At 44.1% G+C, this 22313-nt stretch overlaps 1 protein-coding gene across 2 annotated transcripts in view; it reads right to left on the minus strand.

The window, feature by feature from the left end:
• Positions 1 to 4013: 4013 nt before the first annotated feature.
• SHISA7 (shisa family member 7) overlaps positions 4014 to 22313 on the minus strand; it is a 40809-nt gene continuing 22509 nt past the window's right edge. Inside the window, exons 5-6 of one of the 2 annotated variants that reach the window (XM_028702964.2) lie at positions 15256 to 15408; positions 4014 to 14801 (exon numbers count right to left, since the gene is read on the minus strand). In XM_028702964.2, coding sequence (XP_028558797.2) covers positions 14188 to 14801; positions 15256 to 15408 — 767 coding nt within the window. In that variant the 3' untranslated portion in view covers positions 4014 to 14187. Of the gene's footprint in view, positions 14805 to 15255; positions 15409 to 22313 lie in introns of both variants that reach the window. The other variant, XM_028702963.2, reaches the window with a different exon arrangement.

The raw sequence follows: 22313 nt of genomic DNA on the forward strand, positions 1-22313 counted from the left end.
TGATCTATAAAGCCTTGTTTACTTATGAAATTTATAGCGTACCCTTCTTCCTGAAATAGCACAGGGAGGCCACCTCTTCCCATACGAACATGCCTGGACCCTGGGGTCTACATCAGAAGCCCTTTTCTGGGCACCCATGGAAGGTGAAGAGGTGCAGCCACATTCCCCTAAGCTGCAGCAACATTGTTCATTGGGAGCTGCTACGAGTTGCAGAGAAGAAAACCTGGGTTGTTACATTTCTTAGCTAGCAAATTTTGCTTTTCCATGGCTAACAGCAGATGGGGTCCATGGAGGAGGAGAAGGGATAGACCCCTTTTCCGCCATGCTATGGTCCTGCTGAAGGGGCAAGTTTGAGAGGCACCTGCACCATATGCATTTTAAAAGCACATAGTAGGAGTTTGCTTCAGGGATGTATCACATTGGTCCTCCAGGTGTTGCTGGAGCCATTTTAGGAAAACCTCTCCCCCAAATAGTGATGTTAAGCTTTTTGAGCTGTTTCCGCTGCTTTTCCCATCGCGTTGCCATACATCCGGGTTTCACCTGACATTTTGCCGATTCAGCAAAAAATTCCCACGCCGTTTTTACACCCAAAAACCAGGACATGTCAGGAAATATGGCAAGCGTTCGCTTGACTCTCATCAGCTAGCATAGCCAATAGTCAGGGATGATGGGAGTTGGCTCTGTGGTCTAAACCACTGAGCCTCTTGGGCTTGCTGATCGGAAGGTCGGTGGTTCGAATCCCCATGACGGGTAAGCTCCCGTTGCTTTGTCCCAGCTCCTGCCAACCTAGCAGTTCGAAAGCACACCAGTGCAAGTAGATAAATAGGTACCGCTGTGGCGGAAGGTAAATGGCGTATCCATGCGCTCTGGCACTCACTATGGTCCTTCGTGCGCCAGTAGTGGTTTAGTCATGCTGACCACATAACCCAGAAAACTGTTTGTGGACAAACATGGGCCCCTCGGCCTGAAAGCGAGATGAGTGCCACAACCCCATAGTCGCCTTTGACTGGACTTAACCATCCAGGGGTCCTTTACATTTTTACTTTTACCTTTAGTCCACCAACATCTGAAGGCACACAAGTTCCTTGCCGCTGGCCTACTTCCTTGTGAGTGATTCCTGTGAAGCCCTTTGTATGTGTGAACTAGAAATGTTTTTAAAGCAAGTAGCGTTGGGGGTGGGGCACTGGAACAAAAAGGAACAAAAATAAATGAAAGCAGGAACTAGGTTGCCGATTGTAGCAAATGTTACTCAGTGCTATGCTCACTTCACTACTTAATAGTCATGAATGCAATTCAAGAGGGGTTGATGCCCTGGGATGCAATAGCAGCCATTGCCAAGAGTCCCTTTGCTTAGCTAGCGGAAAGAGCATCCACTTGTGGCCTTGAAAGTGATTGCATTGGGCGGAATGTGGAAGGATGCTGCAGGCTACACTGGAGACCCCATGAGGCCTAATCAATCCCTGGCCTTCTATCTGACAGCCCTGCTATAATAAAGTAAGCTTGAATGTTAATGAATTACTAGGGAGGGGGGTGATCCCCAGCACAGCATGAGCTGAGATTAGCTGCTGAAGAATGCTAATGAGGTGATATATGCAAATTGCTTGCTTAGGGAGATAATCTTGAATGTGAATGAGGTGTGGAGATAGATATTAACTCAACCAGTCATATTTGAAGCAGGGGAGATAATCTCAAATATTAACGGTGCTTAATACAGAACTGGCAGCAGCATGCTTTAGCTGGGGTTGATGTTTCAACATACTGGCCTTTTTTCCTTCTTCAGATGGTTGACAGGGAACTTTCAAGTTCTGTAATATGTTTGAAATAAATGTTAAATAACATGTACCGGTACTTCTCAACACGTCTCTGTCGTTGATGCACACAAGGATTAAATCTGGTTGCTGCAGTATTGCTTCCCCAGGCTGATGGTCAATTCATTTTCAAATCTTTCATTTGCTCCGCATCCTTCCCCCCACCCCTTCTTCTGCATGTTTTATAAGCGGGTGGAGCGGGGGGACACCCACCCACAATGAAAGGCAAAGCTGTGTGTGTCGTGTGTGTGCGCGTGTGTTTGGTGGGATGTTTTGTTTTTGGTATGTATGTCTCAATTTGAACACAATATATTTCCTAGAGCTGGTGTAGAGCAGCTGCAGTCCTAACCCTAGTTATGCAGGAGTAAACCCCATTGAATTCAACAGGACTCACTTCTGAGCAGGATCATGCTATAAAGTATTAGGTTTGGATGTGAAAAAAATCAGCTTCAAATCGCTGCTCAGCTGTGAATCTCTCATAATGGTTCTTATCCTGAACCTACTGCAGCAATATTGTTATGTGGCTAAAACACTGTCCTTTGGTGCTGGTAAAACAGGTCGGATATGCATAAATCACTGGGAACATAGTTGACTTTTTGCTGCTGTGGAGGACCACAACAACCTTCTAGGCAAGCTGTATGACAGAGGCAAAAGTAGGCAGAGCAAGGAATGGAAATGTTTCCTTTGTACAACAGGCTAGTTTCTACTCCTTCAGCTCTCTCTCCTCCATTCCAGCCAGGTACAAATACTCAAGGACTCAAGGTGGGTGTGAAGCGTGTGGAGATGTGGCTGGGGAGAATTCTGAGGGCCGGGTAGAGAAGCCTGGAGGGCCACATCCACTGTCCCAGGCCTGAGGTTTCTCACTCCTGGTTTAGAACAATATTTACCGGTATATCTTCCTAATAAACAGAATTAGAAAAGGATCTTGCAGCTGAGGATGGCCGAACCAGCCCAGAGACTGACGCAAAGGGAATAAAAAATAAAAAGACTGATATCTTGGAGCTAAAATAGACATCTATGATTGATAAAATAAGGCTATACTTAGAATAATACTAACAACCATATATTGTAGATAGATATTACATATATAAAAATACTTGAGCCTTACAAAAGGCTCACTCATGGGGCATGCAGTGGGAACTGTTAGGATACTTGCAGAACAGATAGAAAGCTGCATTTGGCACACATATACTTCTGCCAAGATAATACACTTGATTTCAGACTTATAATCGGGCCTTATAATTGGTGCTGAGGTGCATATTTTGCCTGTAGGCCTCAATTCTATACACACTCACCTGGGAGCAAATCCCATTGAGCTCAATGGGGTTTACTGCTGGGTCGATGTACATAGGATTGCACTGTTAAGACAAAAATGTTTGATTTGACTGATGTTTTATTATGCTTTTTTAATGGTTTTAGCAGACTGGTTTTATAGAAATGCCACCTGCATGGCAGATAACAAAAACAAATGCATAGCTAAATAAATGTTAACATGCAGGGTTGAGGATTTTTACTAATTTTATCTCTGTTTCTGCACACATGATAAATAGAAGCAGAGGAGTGTATTAGACATCAAACAGTTGTATGTACTTGTTTATCTCAGTGTTGATTAGTGAGTACACTTGGTCCTGTCTGAGTGAACACATGATCAAGCCAAGGCATTGGGAGGTGGGATTTAACTGCCCTTAATTCCCACCCCATACAATGTAGACTTGTCTTCTCTCCAAACTGGTAATGCTGATAAAACATAAAGCTGTTGTGATGTATTTATGTATGCATATGCATATATGTTTTACTACGACAAAGCACACTGTTAATGTCACTCCTTTCCCATCCCTTTGGCACTCCCAAACCCAGCTTTATAACTCCAATATCACTACAGTTTACAGAATTGAGTCAAAGACATTTAACACAAGATTTACTTTTACAAAAAAAGTTTAAAAAGCAATTCATTGAGTTTCTTGCCTGAAATATACCACCTGAGGCAACTCCCTTATGGTGAAGCCAGATGCATATTAGAATGTAACTGAAGCTAAAGCGTGTTTAAACTGTATAGAAGTGTGGTATTTAGCGCAAAATTATGATAGATCTCTACAGAAGCATCTGCCCCCAGAAAACGTGATCCCCATTTAATTAGCCATTCTAGAGCCATCTGTATTTCAGCAACATTGTCTATCAATGGAGGAGGGAAAAATCCACCAGGAGCAGCTGGAAACATTAGTTTATTGAAAAACAAAATTACAGCAATTCTAGAGAAACTTTATAACAAATGGATCTGTCCCTTAAACAACATCGACTCTTGGGCCTGGGGGAAATAAGCCCAGATACTGTGGAGTTTTGCTTATAACTCCTACCAGATGAAACCTGTTTCGGTTAAATTTTGTACTCTTTTGTAAATGGTCATGTGTGTTTGTTGTTTTTGTTTGTTTGGTGCTTTAAATAGCATTTAATTTTACCTGATTAAGGCTGCAGTCTTATACACACTTCCCTAGGAGTAAATCCCACTGAACATAATGGAATTTACTTCTGAGTAAAGATGCACTGGATTGCATGGTAAATCTGGCACCCAGAAAGTTGTGTGCAATGTGATTTTTTTTAACGTTGAGAGGATGTGGGGTGGTTGAGGAGACACCTACTCTTTAAGGGACAGTGGAGGTGAGAGACAGTGGAATGGGAATGTACATATGATCGGTAGCTCTTTGATTCTTCCTCCCAACATGTTAATTTAAATGCAAAGCAGGCTTATAAATCGTAATTAAGAGAGTGGTCACATCCACACAATCCATTCAAACCACTCTTATACCACTTTAACAGACATGGCTTCCTCCAAGGAATCCTGGGAATTGTAGTTTGTTAAGGATACAGGGAATTGTAGCTTTGTGAGGTCTTCTAACTACTCTCTGCACCATTAACAAACCACAGTTCCCAGGATTCTTTGGGGGAAGCCATGATTGTTCAAGTGGTATAAGGATGCTTTAAATGTACGGTGTGTCTGTGACCTGGGAAGAAGGGAGGGGTAGTTGAACCTTTTTGCCTGTTCTTCTGTTAAAAACTATTTCTACCACTGCTTCCCCATTTCTATGGAAAATGATGCAGGCGCTGCACATCATTCTTAAAAACATCTGGGGCATTCTGAATGGACCAGGGGCAGGAAGACAAGGGAAGGACCAGTGGGAAGCGCCTTTTCTCTTCATTTGTCCTCCACTCCCAATTTCAGGTATCTGTGGCTGCTTTTTGTTTAAATATCCAGAAACAAAGCCAGGGAATTACCCATGTGTACAGCTGGCCCCACCCCACCCCACCCCCACAATGTGCTGTGGTCTCAATCCAGAGTTTTCCAAGAAGCAGGGTTGCAGTGGCAATGTGGCACAGAGGAGAAGTACTGGAGAATGTGGGTGGTACCTAACGAAACAGAATACTAGAATTTTCCTCTGAATTGGCTGCTTCACTTTTGATTAGTATTCACAAATAATGGTTGGTACCGAACAAAACAGATACGCTATCACAGGGGCTTTTTGCTGTGCAATGGAACTTTCCCACTCTTTCTTCCCCACCACCACCCCATACTTCCACTAAATCTGTTCCTCAAAGCCTCCAGGACAGAATTTGGGGGTCATGGAGGTGACACATGGGGAGATGAGAGACTGGAGAAGTTCCACTGGGCAGAACTGTTTCATTGGATACCCAGTATCTGTGAATATTAATCAAAAGTTACGCAGCTCTTTCAGAGGAAAATGCTCGTATTTTACAACTTCTGAAACAGACCAAGCTGCAACAGAGAGGAGACTGAATGTAAATCTGCTGTAAGTGTATGAAGGAGACCTTTCAATCCTGGACAGGACCCCCTAGGCCAAGCGGTTCATGCTTCTCTCCCCCGAATACCCCATACTGTTTTGGACACTCTTTCTAAGGGTATAACTGCATATATTACGTCAATTGAATACTATGTTAATGCAGTGATTGCTAATCATGACCAATCACATAATGATTTTAACAAAATTAAACACCAGGTGCTTTGAGTACTGGTGCCAATGAAATCTCTCCCCCCCCCATACAACATGCAAATTCCCACGTGTGTGGGGTTGCTAATCACATCATTAGTGTGGTATGTAGCTTGCTAGGACCTCCTAACCCTCAATGGCTTTGCCGAGTCTCTCAACTGGTCTTCGGGTACATGGGTGGGGTGGGGTGGGGTGGGATCAGATCTCTCTCCCTCTCATTCAGAAGGGCCACTGTGGGCTGCTTCGTATATTACTATTTTCCTACTCTAAGATAACCCCTGTACCTTATTGCTAGAAGCACGCCACACATTATTTGCATACTGAATAGAGACTGTTCAAGCAGCCATGGGACACACCAGTACACTGTGGTTCACCCATTACTGTAACCCTCTACTTTCTTGTACGAACTTTTCCACAAAGAAAACTAGTTAGGTGGGGAGTGACCCTGTACCACATTTTAATGTTTGGGAGAAGCATGCTGAAGGAAGATCCAGGGCACTAACACGTGTAGAATTGCACACAACTTTGTTGGGTTCGCCAACATACCTCCCAGCCCACCCATGATTGAGTCTATCTCATCCCACTGGTGAACTGGGATGAGCACCTGATGCTCTCAGGTCTGGGCTTGCTGGTATGATCGTGTGTATGGCTTATTTTAATATTTTGTCACATGGTTCATGAGCGAAAGAGACATCAGTGGCTCCCAAACAGTCTCCGTTCAATACATATACATATATATTTATAATACACGGTTCTTCTTTTTCTCCTATTAACAAAACAAAAAGCCTAACCAAAATCACAGCTGTTGATGAGTATGCATGCCAGCAGGCAATGGAAGTTCTCCATAACTTTCCCCCCCTTTTTCACACAATAAGGGCCCCTCAGCCTGCCATTGGAAGTAGTTGGAAGAGTATGGTTGGATCCAACTCTAAAAAGGAGGAAAATTAACCCCAGAAGAAGGGCTATAACAAACCAACTTTTTAAAGTGCAAGATTCTAATCCAACACAAAAAGGAGGGGTCTGTTGGCAAATGTAGAAGTTGTCCAGTTCCATTCTAGAGGGAAGGAGTACCCATCCCTAGGATGAAGCAACTACCATCCTAATTTTATGATGAGGGAGTCATTTCTAGGAACAGAAAGAATCCTACCTAACAGTGATTTGATGAAAGAGCTGGTCAATTATACAAACAGGAATACATCAACTTTTCTCTAGAAAAAGTATGGACTCTCTAACACACCTGCTGAAGGAAGAAGTCTCCCCACGGACTCTAGAGGGAGGGAGATTACAGCTCAGCTTCAAAAGGAAGGAAATTTCCAGTGAAATTTTAGAATAAGAGATTGCCCTTAAAGGAACAATCTTAGAAAGGAAATCGATTTTGGAAAAGGTCATCCCAAACGATACCCTACATTCTCTAGATTTCACACTACAAGAAGAGCAGTGAAAGCAGCAGCGGAAGGTGCCCAAGATGGTTGGAGGCCCCTTTACAAGCTCATTTTGAGGAAGTCGTAATCAAGGCTAGCTAGAACCAGCCAGCAGAAAAATAAATGAAGCAATCTTTGTTGATTAGCCATTCATTCCTCAAAACCAGGAACACACAGACACACACTCCCTGCTCACTCTGTTTTCTGCAACTCTCTCCTGCGTTCCCATAACAGAAAGGACTGTCTGAACCACTTCCCATACATTCCCCATAATAAGTCACACCTATCTAACACCAGGGATGCCAACTTGAATAAAATATTGGGGGGGGGCAGGTCACATGACACGGTGCACGCACACTATTTGAATGGCAATGCCCATCAACTGGGCGGGGCAGCCCCCTCAAATATTATATTGGTGGGGGTGAAGACCCCTCAGCTCCTAGGAGTTGGCTGCTTTGCCTCACACACTTTGAACAGTCACTTCTCTCACACACATATTAATATGCCCATTGCTTTCTGCCAGACAACTTGCTTTTCAGTGATAAATTGGAGCAAACGTCAATCCAGAGAAAACCTGATTGCCACTTGCTCCGGTTTAGTGATAATGATCTGGTTTCTCTGAGGGCCAGCGGCACGCGAAGGCCAAGCAACTAAATGAACATTTTTGTGTTGTTTAGTCGTTTAGTCGTGTCCAACTTTTCGTGACCCCATGGACCAGAGCACGCCAGGCACTCCTGTCTTCCACTGCCTCCCGCAGTTTGGTCAAACTCATGCTGGTAGCTTTGAGAACACTGTCCAACCAACTCATCCTCTGTCATCCCCTTCTCCTTGTGCCCTCAATCTTTCCCAACATCAGGGTCTTTTCCAGGGAGTCTTCTCTTCTCATGAGGTGCCAAAGTATTGGAGCCTCAGCTTCAGGATCTGTCCTTCCAATGAGCACTCAGGGCTGATTTCCTTCAGAATGGATAGGTTTGATCTTCTTGCAGTCCATGGGACTCTCAAGAGTCTCCTCCAGCACCATAATTCAAAAGCATCAATTCTTCGGTGATCAGCCTTCTTTATGGTCCAGCTCTCACTTCCATACATCACTACTAGGAAAACCATAGCTTGAATTATACGGACCTTTGTTGGCAAGGTGATGTCTGCTTTTTAAGATGCTGTCTAGGTTTGTCATTGCTTTCCTCCCTACATTAATCCTGCCATTTCCATAGCATTCCCAGTCTTCCTAGGCCTCTAATTCAACTACCAAATAGGGCACCTCCCAGCTGCACAGTTCCACTGATCTCTCGGAGTACAATTGTACTCCTAACAATTTGTAAGAGAAACGCAGAAGTGATATATGTTGGCAGAACGAACCTCATCAAAAAATGCTCCAAAACCTCAGAAAATGGCTCGCAATGTTTTCATGGATCTTTAAATATTAATGCAGCTTCTAAAAATGCACCCCTGTATATTTTAAGCACAATTGTGATAGCTGACCTGATAAAGTATTGGCACTTATGGGGCTAGGGGGCCCTCACCTTTCAGAGGTTTGTGTCCCCCTGCCCATTCTTGGAACCAATCCAAGAGATCGTGGGTTGGAAATTCTTCTGATATTGAAAGCCTCATTATGTGGGAACAGTTTCCTCAGGTTTCTGCTGCCTTCACCCAGGCCTTCTGGCTGCTAAAAATCTTAAACAAAAATCCAACATTATGTCAGGCAGGTTATACTTGAGATCTGTCTACTTTTAGGATTACTTCTGTTGCTGTTCTTTTCAGCTACCTGCAAGCTTTAAACCAAGGAAAGCAGCCTGACCTTTCTGCCTCTCTTCGGCTAGGAGCTATGATAAACTGGTTTGTGTGTGTGCTGAAGTTTTAAAACCTAGAAGTCTATAAGGAGTTCTCAGTAATATACCTCAGTGTCAGTTTGGGTTCCTAAAGGGAAAGTTGATTTAATTACTGGTTTTCTTTCATTATTATTATTTATTTTAAAAAATACATATTGCAAAATAAAGCAATTTCACTATAAAAATAGCAAGAGAAAATCAGCAATTAAAGTCTACTGGAGCAATCAAGGGAGGCTATTCAAGGTGCAATTAACAGGCTGTTATTCCCTAATTACCAAACAGGCTTCATCAGGGGGAAGAAATAAAGCAGGCTGAAGCTACAAAAGGAAACTTGTGCTTAATGTTGGTGGGCCTTTCTTATGACTAACAATAGGAGGATCTTGACTATGGATAATATATTGTGTTATATTAAATTTTACCATAATTCTACTTTCCGCTAAGGCAGGGGTAGGCAACCTAAGGCCCGGGGGCTGGATGCGGCCCAATCGCCTTCTAAATCCGGCCCGCAGATGGTCTGGGAATCAGCGTGCTTTTACATGAGTAGAATGTGTGCTTTTATTTAAAATGCATCTCTGGATTATTTGTGGGGCATAGGAATTTGTTCATTATTATTTTTTTCAAAATATGGTATAGTCTGGCCCACCACATGGTCTGAGGGACGGTGGACCAGCCCATGGCTGAAAAAGGTTGCAGACCCTTGCTCTAAGGGCTCGTCCACATTTGAACATTATTTTGCTGTTACTCCACTCCCCCCCCCCACACACACATTCAAATTATACCAAACTGGTCCACACCAGCATACATTTGAATTTGTATATGAGGAGAAACTTAGGTTTTTCCAGTTCACACCAGTAGGCGTCCTTTTTAATGTTTGTCCCTGCCTTCTAATCTGCGGATTCTGTAAAGCCAACTAAATGCCGACAGGGCATGCACACAAATTTCCCTGCCCAAGAAGTGTACAAAAGCACACAGGCAATTGTAAATTTGCTTGTGCAATTTTCTGGTTTTGTGCAAATCTGAGTAATCAAAAGAAAACACATCTATATCTAATAGATACACATAGCTAGCTAGAAATATGGCAAGTGTCATTTGCTTGGGCAGTTTTCCAGTTTTGTTAACATCTGAGGGATCCAAAGCTATAGAAATATAAAGTTAAGCTCCTAGTGGTGCTTACTAGCAGGCTATAGAAAATACATGAAAGCAGTTGTAAGCTCTCAGCACATTTTTTTTCCAGATAGCTGCTCTATACATCGGGTGTTGAATTTGTTCATGTGATTTGCTCATGCAGCTTTCTGGTTTTGTGCAAATCTGAGAGATCAAAAGAAAAATATACATCCCTCCATTCAGGAGAAAAACAAAAAAAGAAACGAAATCCTTGAGGAACTAGTGGGCATAGAAAGGGGAGCAGCAGAAAGTGACAGTTGATCCACCCACCCAGAAACACTGAAACAATTCATTTGTGATCCTGAGTGGAGTTGTTTGGAGTCTGATTTCTCCCAACTTATTTAATTATCTCTGCATCAGGTAACCCTGAATTTACAGAGCAGAAGCACCAAGGCTGGTGTCATTTTAAGGTAACATCATGTGGACTATGCAAATTAAACAGGAATGCAAACACACAATAAACTGGTGTGGTCAAGCCCTAATTGTGTGGAAACAGTGTCTCCTTAGCACTAAAGGGCGCTAGTGTGAAAGGAGTAGGAATTCAAAATGTGCTGCGCACAATCCTTTGCCACATGCTTGGGATCTCCTACAGATTAGTCCATGTGGAAAGAATTCCCACAAGGCTGTAAGTTTGAAAACAAAATGGACTGCTCTCTGATTCAGTCCAGATCCTGCTCCAGAGTTGCAAGTCCTCAAATTAGTTACCTACCAAGTGCCCCTTTCCAACAACGCGCTCTCGCTCTCTCTCTTTCGGGAGAATATTGTACCCATCACCATTGCCTCTTTCAAGGTTTTGCATTGAGAAGTTCACAAACGAAATATATAACCCGCCAGCCCCAGAAAGAAGAACGGGGTGAAGGTGGGGGTTCATTAGCCCTTGATTAGAGTTTGGTAGGGAAGAAAAAGGGGTATGGTACTGAACAAGGAGGAAAAGAGGCAGAGATGTGCGCAAGATGGCTTTAGACTGCAAGAGGATCATTATCTGCCCCTCCAGGGGCTACCGGGGTGAATTACAGTACCCTAAACTACAGCCTGGCACTGCTATATGTACAAGTTATACAGGGCCCATCAGGGACAGCTAGAGAGAGAAATAGAGACAGGCTGTAGCTTTTTCTGAACTGGAAAAGGACCTCTAAGAAGTTACATAAGAGCAAGAGTGAAAGCTAAAGTAATGTCAAAATGAAGAGAAAATAAAGTGATCGAAACTAAGTGCTGAAACAAAAATCCACCTGTATTTGGAAACGGATGACATTTGAAAGAGTCATACATTTCCAAAATCTTCAACATCTCACATATTTCTGATCTCGGCAGCGATGTTTTTTGATATACTGCCCAGAATTTTATCCCTAAAACTTGATTGTCCCTCTGACTAAAAGTCCGTTGCCAAGCTTGTTAATTTTGAGGTATACAAACCTGCTGATATAAATTCAGTACTTCACTTTTTTTCCTTTCTAGTACAAATGGTGTCCCTTTCTCTGCCCCAGTCTGAATGTGCAGAGTCATTCAGAGTCAGGGGAAAAATAGAAAACAAAAATATTTCCACTATCAAGCATGTTATTTTAAAAATACTTTCTATCATTTTTTTTAAAAAAAGAAAATTAGGTTCCACTGCAAAACTCCACCCGTTGACAGAGGTAGGTGAAACAAAACTGATTTACATTAAATCCTATACATGTCTACTCAGAAGTAAACCCTACTGAGTTAAATTAGACTTTCTTCTGAGTAAATGTGCATAGGATTGTAGCCTAAATTGACAAAAGTAGCATCTGAAAATAAAAATTCAATCTAGGGACACTTCTTTCAGCTAAAACAGCCCAGAACGTGAAATAAATATTTAAAGAATGAAATTTAAGACTCAGGAGGGAGGATACTATTAATAAAACCAATTCCATTTAAAAATACTTTTATCTTTCATCTCCTGCTGAATGCTGGCCATACTCTTTATATCTCCTCATTTAATTAAAAAAAAACAAAAAATATTCAGAAAAGTTACTAGAAAGAAGATGTAAAAGTGAATTTTTTAAGAGTCCTGAGCATAATTGGGGGCAAGGAAAGGGAGGGATAGTGGGAAATTTGTTTATTAGAATAATGTTTGAAAGAGCCGAGACTCCTTTAAAAGCTACACTCACGAGAACCAAAGAACAGGCATTGATGGATACCCCCAGTAACTGGGAGGTAAATAAAAAGCACTAGAAAAATTGACAGAGTGCTAGCGATATATAAAGATATGTACAGCAGAAGCAGGGAGAGGGTGGACCTGACCCTGCCCTAGATCCCTTACGGGCAGAGTCCTGGCAAGGTTATAAAACAAGGATGGGATGTGTGGGGTGAGAGTTGCAAAGGGTGTGTGCAAAGCTCCACTTCCTGCACCTTCAAGTAGTGACCAAACTCAATATTGGATGCAGCAAGACAAGAGGGCTGCCCACCATGACCCACTTTTCTCGTCTTGGAGCGCATGTCAGGAAGGAGCAGGGAGGGGGCTCACATCTGTTTCCTTTGCCACGGCATGAACAAATGGTGTGGCCATGCCATCAGATCCTTTATGCCCTCATGTTGTGCACCAGTAGGGCCAGATGCCCCTGGCCCCCCTACAAAGGTGCTGGCGTGAACTAGGTCCAAGGTGTTGATCCCAGCCATAAAACAGATGAAGCCCCAAGGAGGTGACTTCGTTCGACGTGGATGAGCTCAAAGCAGTCAGTGATGTCAACAAAGGTGGATGAGGCCCACAGTGATGAACTCACTAAAAGTCAACATCATTGCAGAGCCTGGCTACTTTTGATATTGGTAGCTACTGGCTGAATCCATTGTGCTGAAATCATCAATAGGTGACAGGCACAGGAACTTTGACATCATTCTTAATCATCAAGATTGGCAGTACTATCATCAAATGGTTGACAAGGCCTTTTCAAACATCGGTACGACTGTTTTGCCCCAACATCATACAGTATTGACAATACCTACACATCTGACGTCATCAGTCCATGTGATGCCCTGGTGGGTTATATCACAATCAATATACTGACAAAACGTTCTCTCCGTTGACATGATCTATAACTGACAAGTCACATAATGTTGATGTCATCAAAGGTCCACAGTGTTGACACCATCAAATGTTGATGGTGTGGGCATCAGAGGTCAACAAGACCCACAGCGCTTACATCATCTGCAGCTGACAGAGTCCACAGTGTTGACACCATTGATGGTGTTGATGGTGTCAGTTGGTCAATGGAGCATCCACAAGGGTTGGCAATGCTCACAGCGCTTGGAGTACCAGAGACAGAGTTTGCCAACCTCATAATAAATCCACAGCGGTTGTCTTCAGTCTTCAAAAGTCTGAGACAAAGCCCACAGAAATGATGCCATCAAATGTTGACGGACAACACTAGTGTTGTTGTTATCAAAGACTGATGGGACCTGGCAATTATAACATGACCCAAAACTATCACCAAGGCTACGTTATTGATGCTGTGAAGGATCCACAGGCCAAGTCTCTTTCAGCCTTGATGTAATCAGATCTGGACAGCAGTGATGTCAACAGACTATGGGAAGAGATAGCAGCAGAATCTAATACATGAGACCTACTAATTTTGACATCTTCAGAAACTGACCAAGATTGTGCAGTAGGTTTCCTCTAAGAAACCAAGCTGGCCTTGACACCATTGCATCTTGACCATGAGCCATAGTGTTGATGTCATTAAATACTGACAGCCAACGTCATCATCAAAGATTGTCAAGACCTGGCAGGTCGGTTGGACACCATCAAAAGCCAGTGAAGACTGAGATGGTATCATTATCAAAGACCAGACTAGGACTTGACATCAACCAAGATGGAGGCCATAGGGCTTTAAAAAAACAAAAGGAGCCCCAAGATGGTGAGCACCAAAGAAAGGGTGGGGTGGAGCAGAAAAGGGTAGAGAAATATGGCCTTGAAAAGTCAAATCAACCTGAGTTGGGGATTAGGGGCCTCTCACACGGTGACCTCGTTCTTGCTGCCAGTAGGGAGGTGTTGGGTTGGGTGGTGCCCAGGGATGAACTGGACTTGATCAATGGTGCTTTGCCTCTTGGCTGCAAAGCCTTGGCGCCGGGTGGCAGCCTGGCTAGTACTGCCTTCCCAAGGAGCAGATGCCTTGGGGGAGTTGTTGGAGGTGGGGTGAGAGTTCTTCATCATCACGTGGTGGTGCTCAAGCATGGGAGTGCTGCTGGCGCAGACGTTGGTCTGAGAGAGGGCCTTCTGGTGGCCCAGATGCATCTCCTGGAAGGGACCTGTGCGCTGATGAAGACGCTCAGGAGACAGCAGGCGCTCCTGAGAATGCAAGTTTTCGCGGGAGAGGAGGTGCTCGTGAGATATGACGCGCTCTCGAGGAATAGTGTAGTCGTAGTGAGATGGGCGGTAGCTTCCCCCTCCACCGCCACCATCGGAAAGGATGTGTTCCTGTGACATGACGCGCCGTGGGTTGTGGGACTTCTCAGAGTAAGCATCCGTGTCGTAGTTCATCTTCATGGCATGTAAGGGCAGAGTCCCTCGGGTCAGTTCGGCAAGATGCCTCCGTTTGGCATAGAATTCATCCAAGTCCTTCTCAGCTGCTGGGAGGTAGGGGAGATAAGTAAGATGTCACTGAATGATGAAAAGGTGGACTGGTGGATGTGACGAAAGAGGAGGGGAAAACAGACACCCTCCACTCCCAAGAAACACAAATACCTCATGATCGGTATGTGAAATGGACTGATGAAGCAATAAAATCACATCTGATTTGGCCCTCAAACAATTTATAATACATACATTGGCTAAAATTCTCATTTGCATTATAAAGGCAGTTTTTCTTCTGCGCTATCAACAACCAAGCACGTCACATAAGGAGCCCAAGAGAGGCTCAATGGCAATGTAAGCCCACGTTTGAAAATTTTCAGAATAGAGGAAACAGGGTCAGGGATGATACTGCTATATCATGAAGGAAAAAGGCTCAAGTTATTAGCCTTTGGAGAAGAGCAGCAACAATATCCTCCCAGTATTCCCTTCCTAAATGCTCCAGCTTACCCAAGCGCTTGAGTGAAGAATAGCGGTTAAGTTCTGACTTGACGGCTGTCTCATATGACGGGGGCAGATGGGAAAGATTGTGGAAAGAACGGGAGCAGCTGAGGGTGTTGTACTTCGTGGTTGAGTGGCTGGGCGTGTGGTTCACATGCCAATCTTTTAGGGGACAGAGAAAGAAGAGAAAGCATATTAGTTCAACTCAGACTGACTTCCAGGGCATTTGGAGTTTTAGTAAGACGAGTTGCTTCCATGCTAGCTATTTAGTCATTTGTCATTTTTTACTGAGCATCCAAGTGACAATGCTGACAACCTTTGGCATTCCCATATTTATTATACTGTCGTCCTACACTCTTGTGGACATGGTTAGTGATGGCTGTTAAGTTCCCCAGAGCATGTGCTTAATTCAGACAGTACAGGGCCAGGCCACACATGAAGCAAGGTGAAGTGACTGCCTCAGGCAGCAGAATCTACCGGACAGCAGATCCTGATTTTCATCTTTCTTCCCGCCTCCTTGTTCCTGATGTAGATCTTCCCTCACCCCTTCTTCCCTGGCGGGGAGAGGGTACCATTTTTGGGTTTGCCTCAGGGGCCGAAATGTCTTGGGCTGTCTGCCTGAACTACACACAGCTTCCCCTTCACGGTGCCTGCTGTCTGGAATCTCTCCCTTGATTCACCTTCACCTTAAGGACATAAGAACACAAAGGAGTGCAGCTCGGATCTTTTCAGCCCCCAAAATGGCGGGTGAGTGAGGTCCCTAAAAAGGAGGATTGGCAATTAAAAATGATAGACTAAGCAGAGTTAGCAGGTCTAACAGGTAAAAGAAGAGAGCAAGAAGACCAAGTATGTGAAGAGGAGTGGGGAAACGTTGTGGAGTATTTGGAAAATAATTGTAAGCAAGTGAAAACACTGGCAGCATTAAGGTAAATTCAGCAGCATAATATATAATAAAGGAAGAAAGGGGAGAAAAAGATCTAAATGGATATATAAGAATATGCAGGAATGGTGGGAAAATTAAAGGAACCAGGGATGGGGAAGAAGGGAAGTCACTGCATGTTTTTATTAAAAGAAAGATATTAACGGTGGAAATTTGTACTTGAATGTGATTTTGGAAATGGTAATAATGAAAATTATAAATATAAATAAAACACACACACAAGGGGAGCCCTGCTGGATGAGGCCAGTGGCCCATCTAACCAGGTGCCTATGGGGAGCTTAAAAACAGAACTTGAGCACAACAGCACTCTTCCCTCCTGTGGTTTCCAGCAACCAATATTCAGAGGCATATAACCTTCAACAGGGCAGGTACAGCATATCCATGAGGATTAGTAGCCACCGATTGCCTTATCCTCCATGACAACCTCATCCACCAAGAAGACCTTGGCATTTCCTCTCCTGATTACAATCAACTCAGCTGCAAGTGGAACACCAAGACAACCAAGAGCAGCCGACCTTGCTCTTTCTTCCCTCACCCTCAGAGTGGCTTTTTCCAACTAAAACATAATTGCAGCACCAGTCTTTCCAGTGTGGGCTTGCAAAATGTGATAGATATGTGTTGGGGCTGCCAGTTGCCAGGGTCCACGTGTCCTGGCAGGGCTCTTCAGTGTTGCCATGGAGGCAAGTGGCTGGGAAGCTGCCCACCATTTTGGTTTTCCCACAGTGCCCTAGCGCAGTGGTTCCCAATTGGGGGTCCACGTGACCCACCCAAGGGGCCCATGGCACCATTCACATAACAGTAACAACCATAGGACATCAAAATTATCAAAAGTCCATGATTGGCTTTTGAAAAACAAGGAGTTTGCAGTACTTAGCTAATTGGGAACCACTGCCCTAGAGCATTGTTGGAACGTGAAAATGATATGTGATTAATTCCTTGCCTCAGCCCCTCTCTCAGGGCCAAACCACAACAAGGGGAACAAGTGGGTGGGTGAGTGAGCAGAGGGTTGGGACCACTGACATGGATGGGAGTCCACCACAGGTTGTTTTGTTAGACACCCCTCTCCTGTTAAGGAGGTATTCTGCTTTTCCATGAGTTGATTTCCCTCCCGGCTGTAGCATTATTAACTGGTCTTAATTGGCAATTTCCTGTTTCCTCACAGCAGGTTCTCTACTAACTCGTTTAGTCTTTTCTGCGTGAAGAACTGCTTGTTCTTTTGTTATTTATCCTCCATTATTGTCATAGCTAAATAATTTGTAAAACACAAAATAATGCCTCAGTAACAAAACAAAACAAAAAATACTCTTAAATTGTTTTGCACTAAACATACGCCTATTATGGCCAAGCTACTTGCGCTTGTCTCACTGAGACACATGACTCGGTAGAAGGCAGCTATTGGGTATGAGCAACCTTGCATTCCTCCAGTCAGTAGAGGGCAGTGTTGAGTCTAACAAATGATAGGGCAACTACACTTTGTGGTTTCCCACTGAAACCTAAGCTGCAAAAACTTTTAGAAGACATCTAAAGGCAGCCCTGTTTAGGGAAGCTTTTAATGTTTAATAGGTTATTGTATTTTAGTGTTTTGTTGGAAGCCGCCCACAGTGGCTGGGGAAACCCAGCCAGATGGGCGGGGTATAAATAATAAATTATTATTATTATTATTATTATTATTATTACCCTTCCTTCTGCATGCTTCTATCTCTCTTTGCTCTCCTTCTGCACAGGGCAGCCATGAAACTGTCTCTCATGTTGTAGACTTAGAATCAAAAGCCATCTTTGTGGATAGGAAGTAACTCTTAAGAAAAGAACCTTTTCTCTGTACCAGTCAGAGTCCTGTCTTATTTTATTTTACCCTTCTAAACCATGGCAGTGATGTACAAATAAAACACATGACGGGGGTGGCGGGTTAGCTCCAGCTTCCAAGCTCCCCACCCCTCCACTCTGCTAAATACGTATAAACCTTAAGCTGACAATTTGATTTTAAAAACGTACCAGCAGCTTCATATGAACCATGCAGGGCTGGATTCTGTGCGAAAAGTCAAGCGGTGTTCTAACAAAGCCCCATCCTCAAGTACTTCAAGCAGGGGCAGCAAGAGAGTGTAGCAAAGCAAAGGAGGCTTGGGAGACGGGGAGCCTGCCTGGGAAATCTCCTGCCTCCGCACTTGGCTAAGCACTGAGCAGATTCACTTCCATCTGCCAAAGCACAGTGACTACCAGGATCAGCAGTCCTGAGATGAAACTGACATCCTCCTCTCTCTCTCCCTTCATTCCTCCCTTCTCCTCTGTCTGCTGTGCTGGAAAGAGAGAGAGGGGCGATTCCACCTGGCCGTCCTCTCCCACTCTGTTCCCAACTCAATTCTGCCTTCTGTGTTGTATCTAGAGATGGGCAAATCCATCCATTTCACCACCACCACCCCAATTTATATTCAGTTATCCACGTTTCCATGTCAGTTTGTAGTTTTGTCTTAATGAGAACCCACTAGCTTTTTAGTGTGATGTTATTTACATTTTTGTAAACCACTTTCCTCTGATACACAAGATTCAAACCTCATCTTAAATGCAGCCATAGATTTTGTTATTGTTTTCCTAGGAAACTGCAAGGATGACCTACATGAAGCGGGAGACACATTTGATAAAATCCCATTTATCCGATCTGAGTTCCGGATCAGGTGAACATGGCACAGAATCCCAGAATGGTTATGGGATGTCTGTTCTGCTTCCCCAGTAGCATTACTGGAAAAGCAATAGAATGAGTACAGGATCAACTGAGGCTTCTTCAGGTGGCCACTTTAAGTGGACAACTGTAATGTCAGCCCTCCTGATTTAAAAACAGCTGGGGGGGGGGAGGCAGTGGGTGGACTATTTGGGCAGCGTGGACCCTGCATGCACCCAAGCCACCGTGTCTCTCCCAGGAGAGATGTGTGGCTTGGGCACACTGCAGGCCCCACGGTGAGTGCTGCCCGGCATTTTGTCACCTCCCTCAGTGGTGACACCTGGGGTGGCCCACACACCCCTTCCTCCACCCCTGCCCCCAGGGGATTAAATACTGAATTAGACTTTAATTGTTCTGTTTAAGTTGCTTGTTAAGATGGCTGCTGTTTGTGTTCTCCTTGCTATATATTGGATGCTGTACCTTTAAATTCTACATAATTCTGTGTAATTCAATGCACCTGCTAGTGGCCTTCACAATGCTACTAGGTTTTAGCCAACAGTATCAGCTTGCTACACTTTTGAGTGACAGCTGATCCACGGTTATTTGGTGTACCTTTGTGGACATTTGACTTGGTAATGTATCTGTTATTGTATCACAACCCATTATAGAATGTGCAGGTATGTCATTTCAATCACTGTATTTTATTGTAATGGATTTTATTTTATATTATTGCCAGCGGATGAAGAACTTTTATTGAAACAGTCTATTATCCTGGAAGGACTGTTCTGTTGTTGTTGCTTTGTTTAGAGCACCCTGTTCCTGTGTTTGGAGAACCCCACCATCATTCTTCTGTGTTGCTGTGCTTGTAGCACCATATCGCTCCAGCTCATTCTCGGCAAAATTCTGTATAGGATATTAACTCTGGAAGGCATTTAGCCTCAATATTCAGTGATTCTTTACGGCCAAATTCTAATCTGATCATTTCTTTTCATGGAATATCTACTTGACTCTTACTAGTTTGTGACTCCATGTACATACTGTATGTTTTCTGATTGTGAATTAAGAAACAGTTATAGTGTTATATAAATATTGTTAGTATACTATTAGCCTACGTGTTGCTTTGTGTATGCCAGATTATCCGCATGGAGGAAGCAGATCAAGGAAATGCCCATTTTCTCACATATTGGATTTTCTGTGGCAGGAAATTAAGCAGCTCAAAATAGTTTAAGCAGTTGGGGAAAATCCCAAGGTAAGTGCAAATGTTGGGAAACATCATGAGGACACTCTGAGACGTCTGAATGGACAGGACAGGGTGATGATGGACAGATCTGGAAGCACCTTAAGTAAGTCAGCTTGAAATATCATCCTGCTCAATACATCTTTAGGGAGACCAGTAAGCTGTTTTATTTTATTTTATATACTCGCTGCCTGTCTGCTCGTTTCCCCTTATAATCTTCTTTAATAAACTTACTCAGTTTGGAACTTGGGGCACCAATGGATTTTGTAACACGCAAAGGACAGAGGCCACTTCCAGACTGTCACAGTTTTCAGGTGGGATTGAATCACCTCCCAGTAAATTCAGGTTGCACAGTTAAAGCTGATTTGGCGCTCTTGTGAAACAAACCCACTTCCCCAAAGGATCAGGCTTTTTGGAAGAAGGAAAGTGGCAGGAAAAGGCAGAAGAAAGTACAGGATAACACTTGCTTGACGCAACCTCCCCACAAGCAAATCAGACTGAATGCTCATAAATTAACCAACATCACCTAATATTTCCGCAAACAAATCAGGCTGAATTAAACAGCTCGTTTTGAAGTGACCAGAGCACTCTCCCTGCTGCTCTGACTGCTGGAATTACCCTATGGGCTTTAAGTTCATGGAAAGCAGGATGAAGGATGGGCCTGTCGTTTGACTGTTGCAGACTCTGCACATGGTCTGCAGCCTCCCCCTTCCCAGATAAAAAACCAGCACATTGCAAGACCTTCAGTCACCACAACTTGGGCTCCCTAAGAATGAGTGCTGGCAGTTCCAAGCAGGGGGACAAGATGTTTGGCAACCTGCCTACACAGCCCTGGGATATGAGCCCCCCCCCCCTTCACACCATGCTTTTGATTCCCCCACTGAGATTATCCAGGAAGACTCCAAATCCCCCGGTGTGTATATGAGACAGGGCCTTCTCAGCTGTGCAACACAGAAAGCAGGTCTGGCGTCAATATCCTGGGGCAGCTACCAAGGAACCAGCACTGCAGCAGGGTCCACTGCTAATAACTGCCCTGAACCCCTTTAAAATGTATTTTTTCATGGCCTGGCAATGCCAGGTGTTTGAGTCTAGCTGCCTTTTAAATTTCCCACAATGCTGTAGAGCGACACTTAATTGGGGGCATTGTGCGTAATAAAAATGGCGGCTAGACACAGCCACCTGGTACTTCTCAGACCACTGCTTCCCTCCTCCAGGTAAGCCAACCAACAGAGGATAGGGCCTACCCCAGAGGGCCTCTCGGACCTGCAGCTGGTCCTGTCAGGAAGCTATCTTCTATAAGGTTAGACTATTGATCCATCACCTAGCCTGGTATTGGCTACTCTGACTGAAGACAACTCTCTTTCACAACCACACTTTACCTTTAAAGCACTCTTATACCACTTCTCAGTGGTTGCCTCCTTGCGTACAGAGCAGGTGGGGAGAATTTGTTAAGGGTGCTGTGGATTGCAGCTCTGTGGCTGAGAAATAAACTACAGTTCTCATGATTATTTGCGGGAATCCAAGACTGTTACAGTAGTGTAAGAGTTATTTAAATATAAGGTGTACATATGACCTAGAAAGCACAGGGATGGGGAACGAGGGTGCCCATGTTGCTGGACTCCAACTCCCATTATCCATTGCCGCTGACTGGGAGTTGGAGTCCAACAACATCTGGAAGACACACAAGTTCCCCATCCTTGGCCCTTCACATAACCTGCTACCTGATTCTTTTTTAACCTGGGGCCTTCTGCACTGGAGAGGGACAACTGGTCAGGGGTAGAAAATGCACTTTGCATATTCTACCCCTGAACAATGATCCCTCTCCAGTAGGGCACCCAGATTCACGCCAGAACATCCTCCCTTGTTGGAAGGTCTCTTTAGCCCCCCCTGCCTGCCAGTTTATGGGAAAGCAGTAAAGACTATAAAGGAAATCAGCCCTGAGTGCTCACTGGAAGGACAGATCGTGAAGCTGAGGCTCCAATACTTTGGCCACCTCATGAGAAGAGAAGACTCCCTGGAAAAGACCCTGAGACAAGGAGAAGGGGACGACAGAGGACGAGATGGTTGGACAGTGTTCTCGAAGCTACCAGCATGAGTTTGACCAAACTGCGGGAGGCAGTGGAAGACAGGAGTGCCTGGCGTGCTCTGGTCCATGGGGTCACAAAGAGTCGGACACGACTAAACGACTAAACAACAACAACAAGTAAAGACTATCCTGTTTCAATGAGCTTCCAACT

Source organism: Podarcis muralis, chromosome 13 (genome assembly GCF_964188315.1).
Source record: "Podarcis muralis chromosome 13, rPodMur119.hap1.1, whole genome shotgun sequence".
NCBI lineage: Eukaryota > Metazoa > Chordata > Lepidosauria > Squamata > Lacertidae > Podarcis > Podarcis muralis.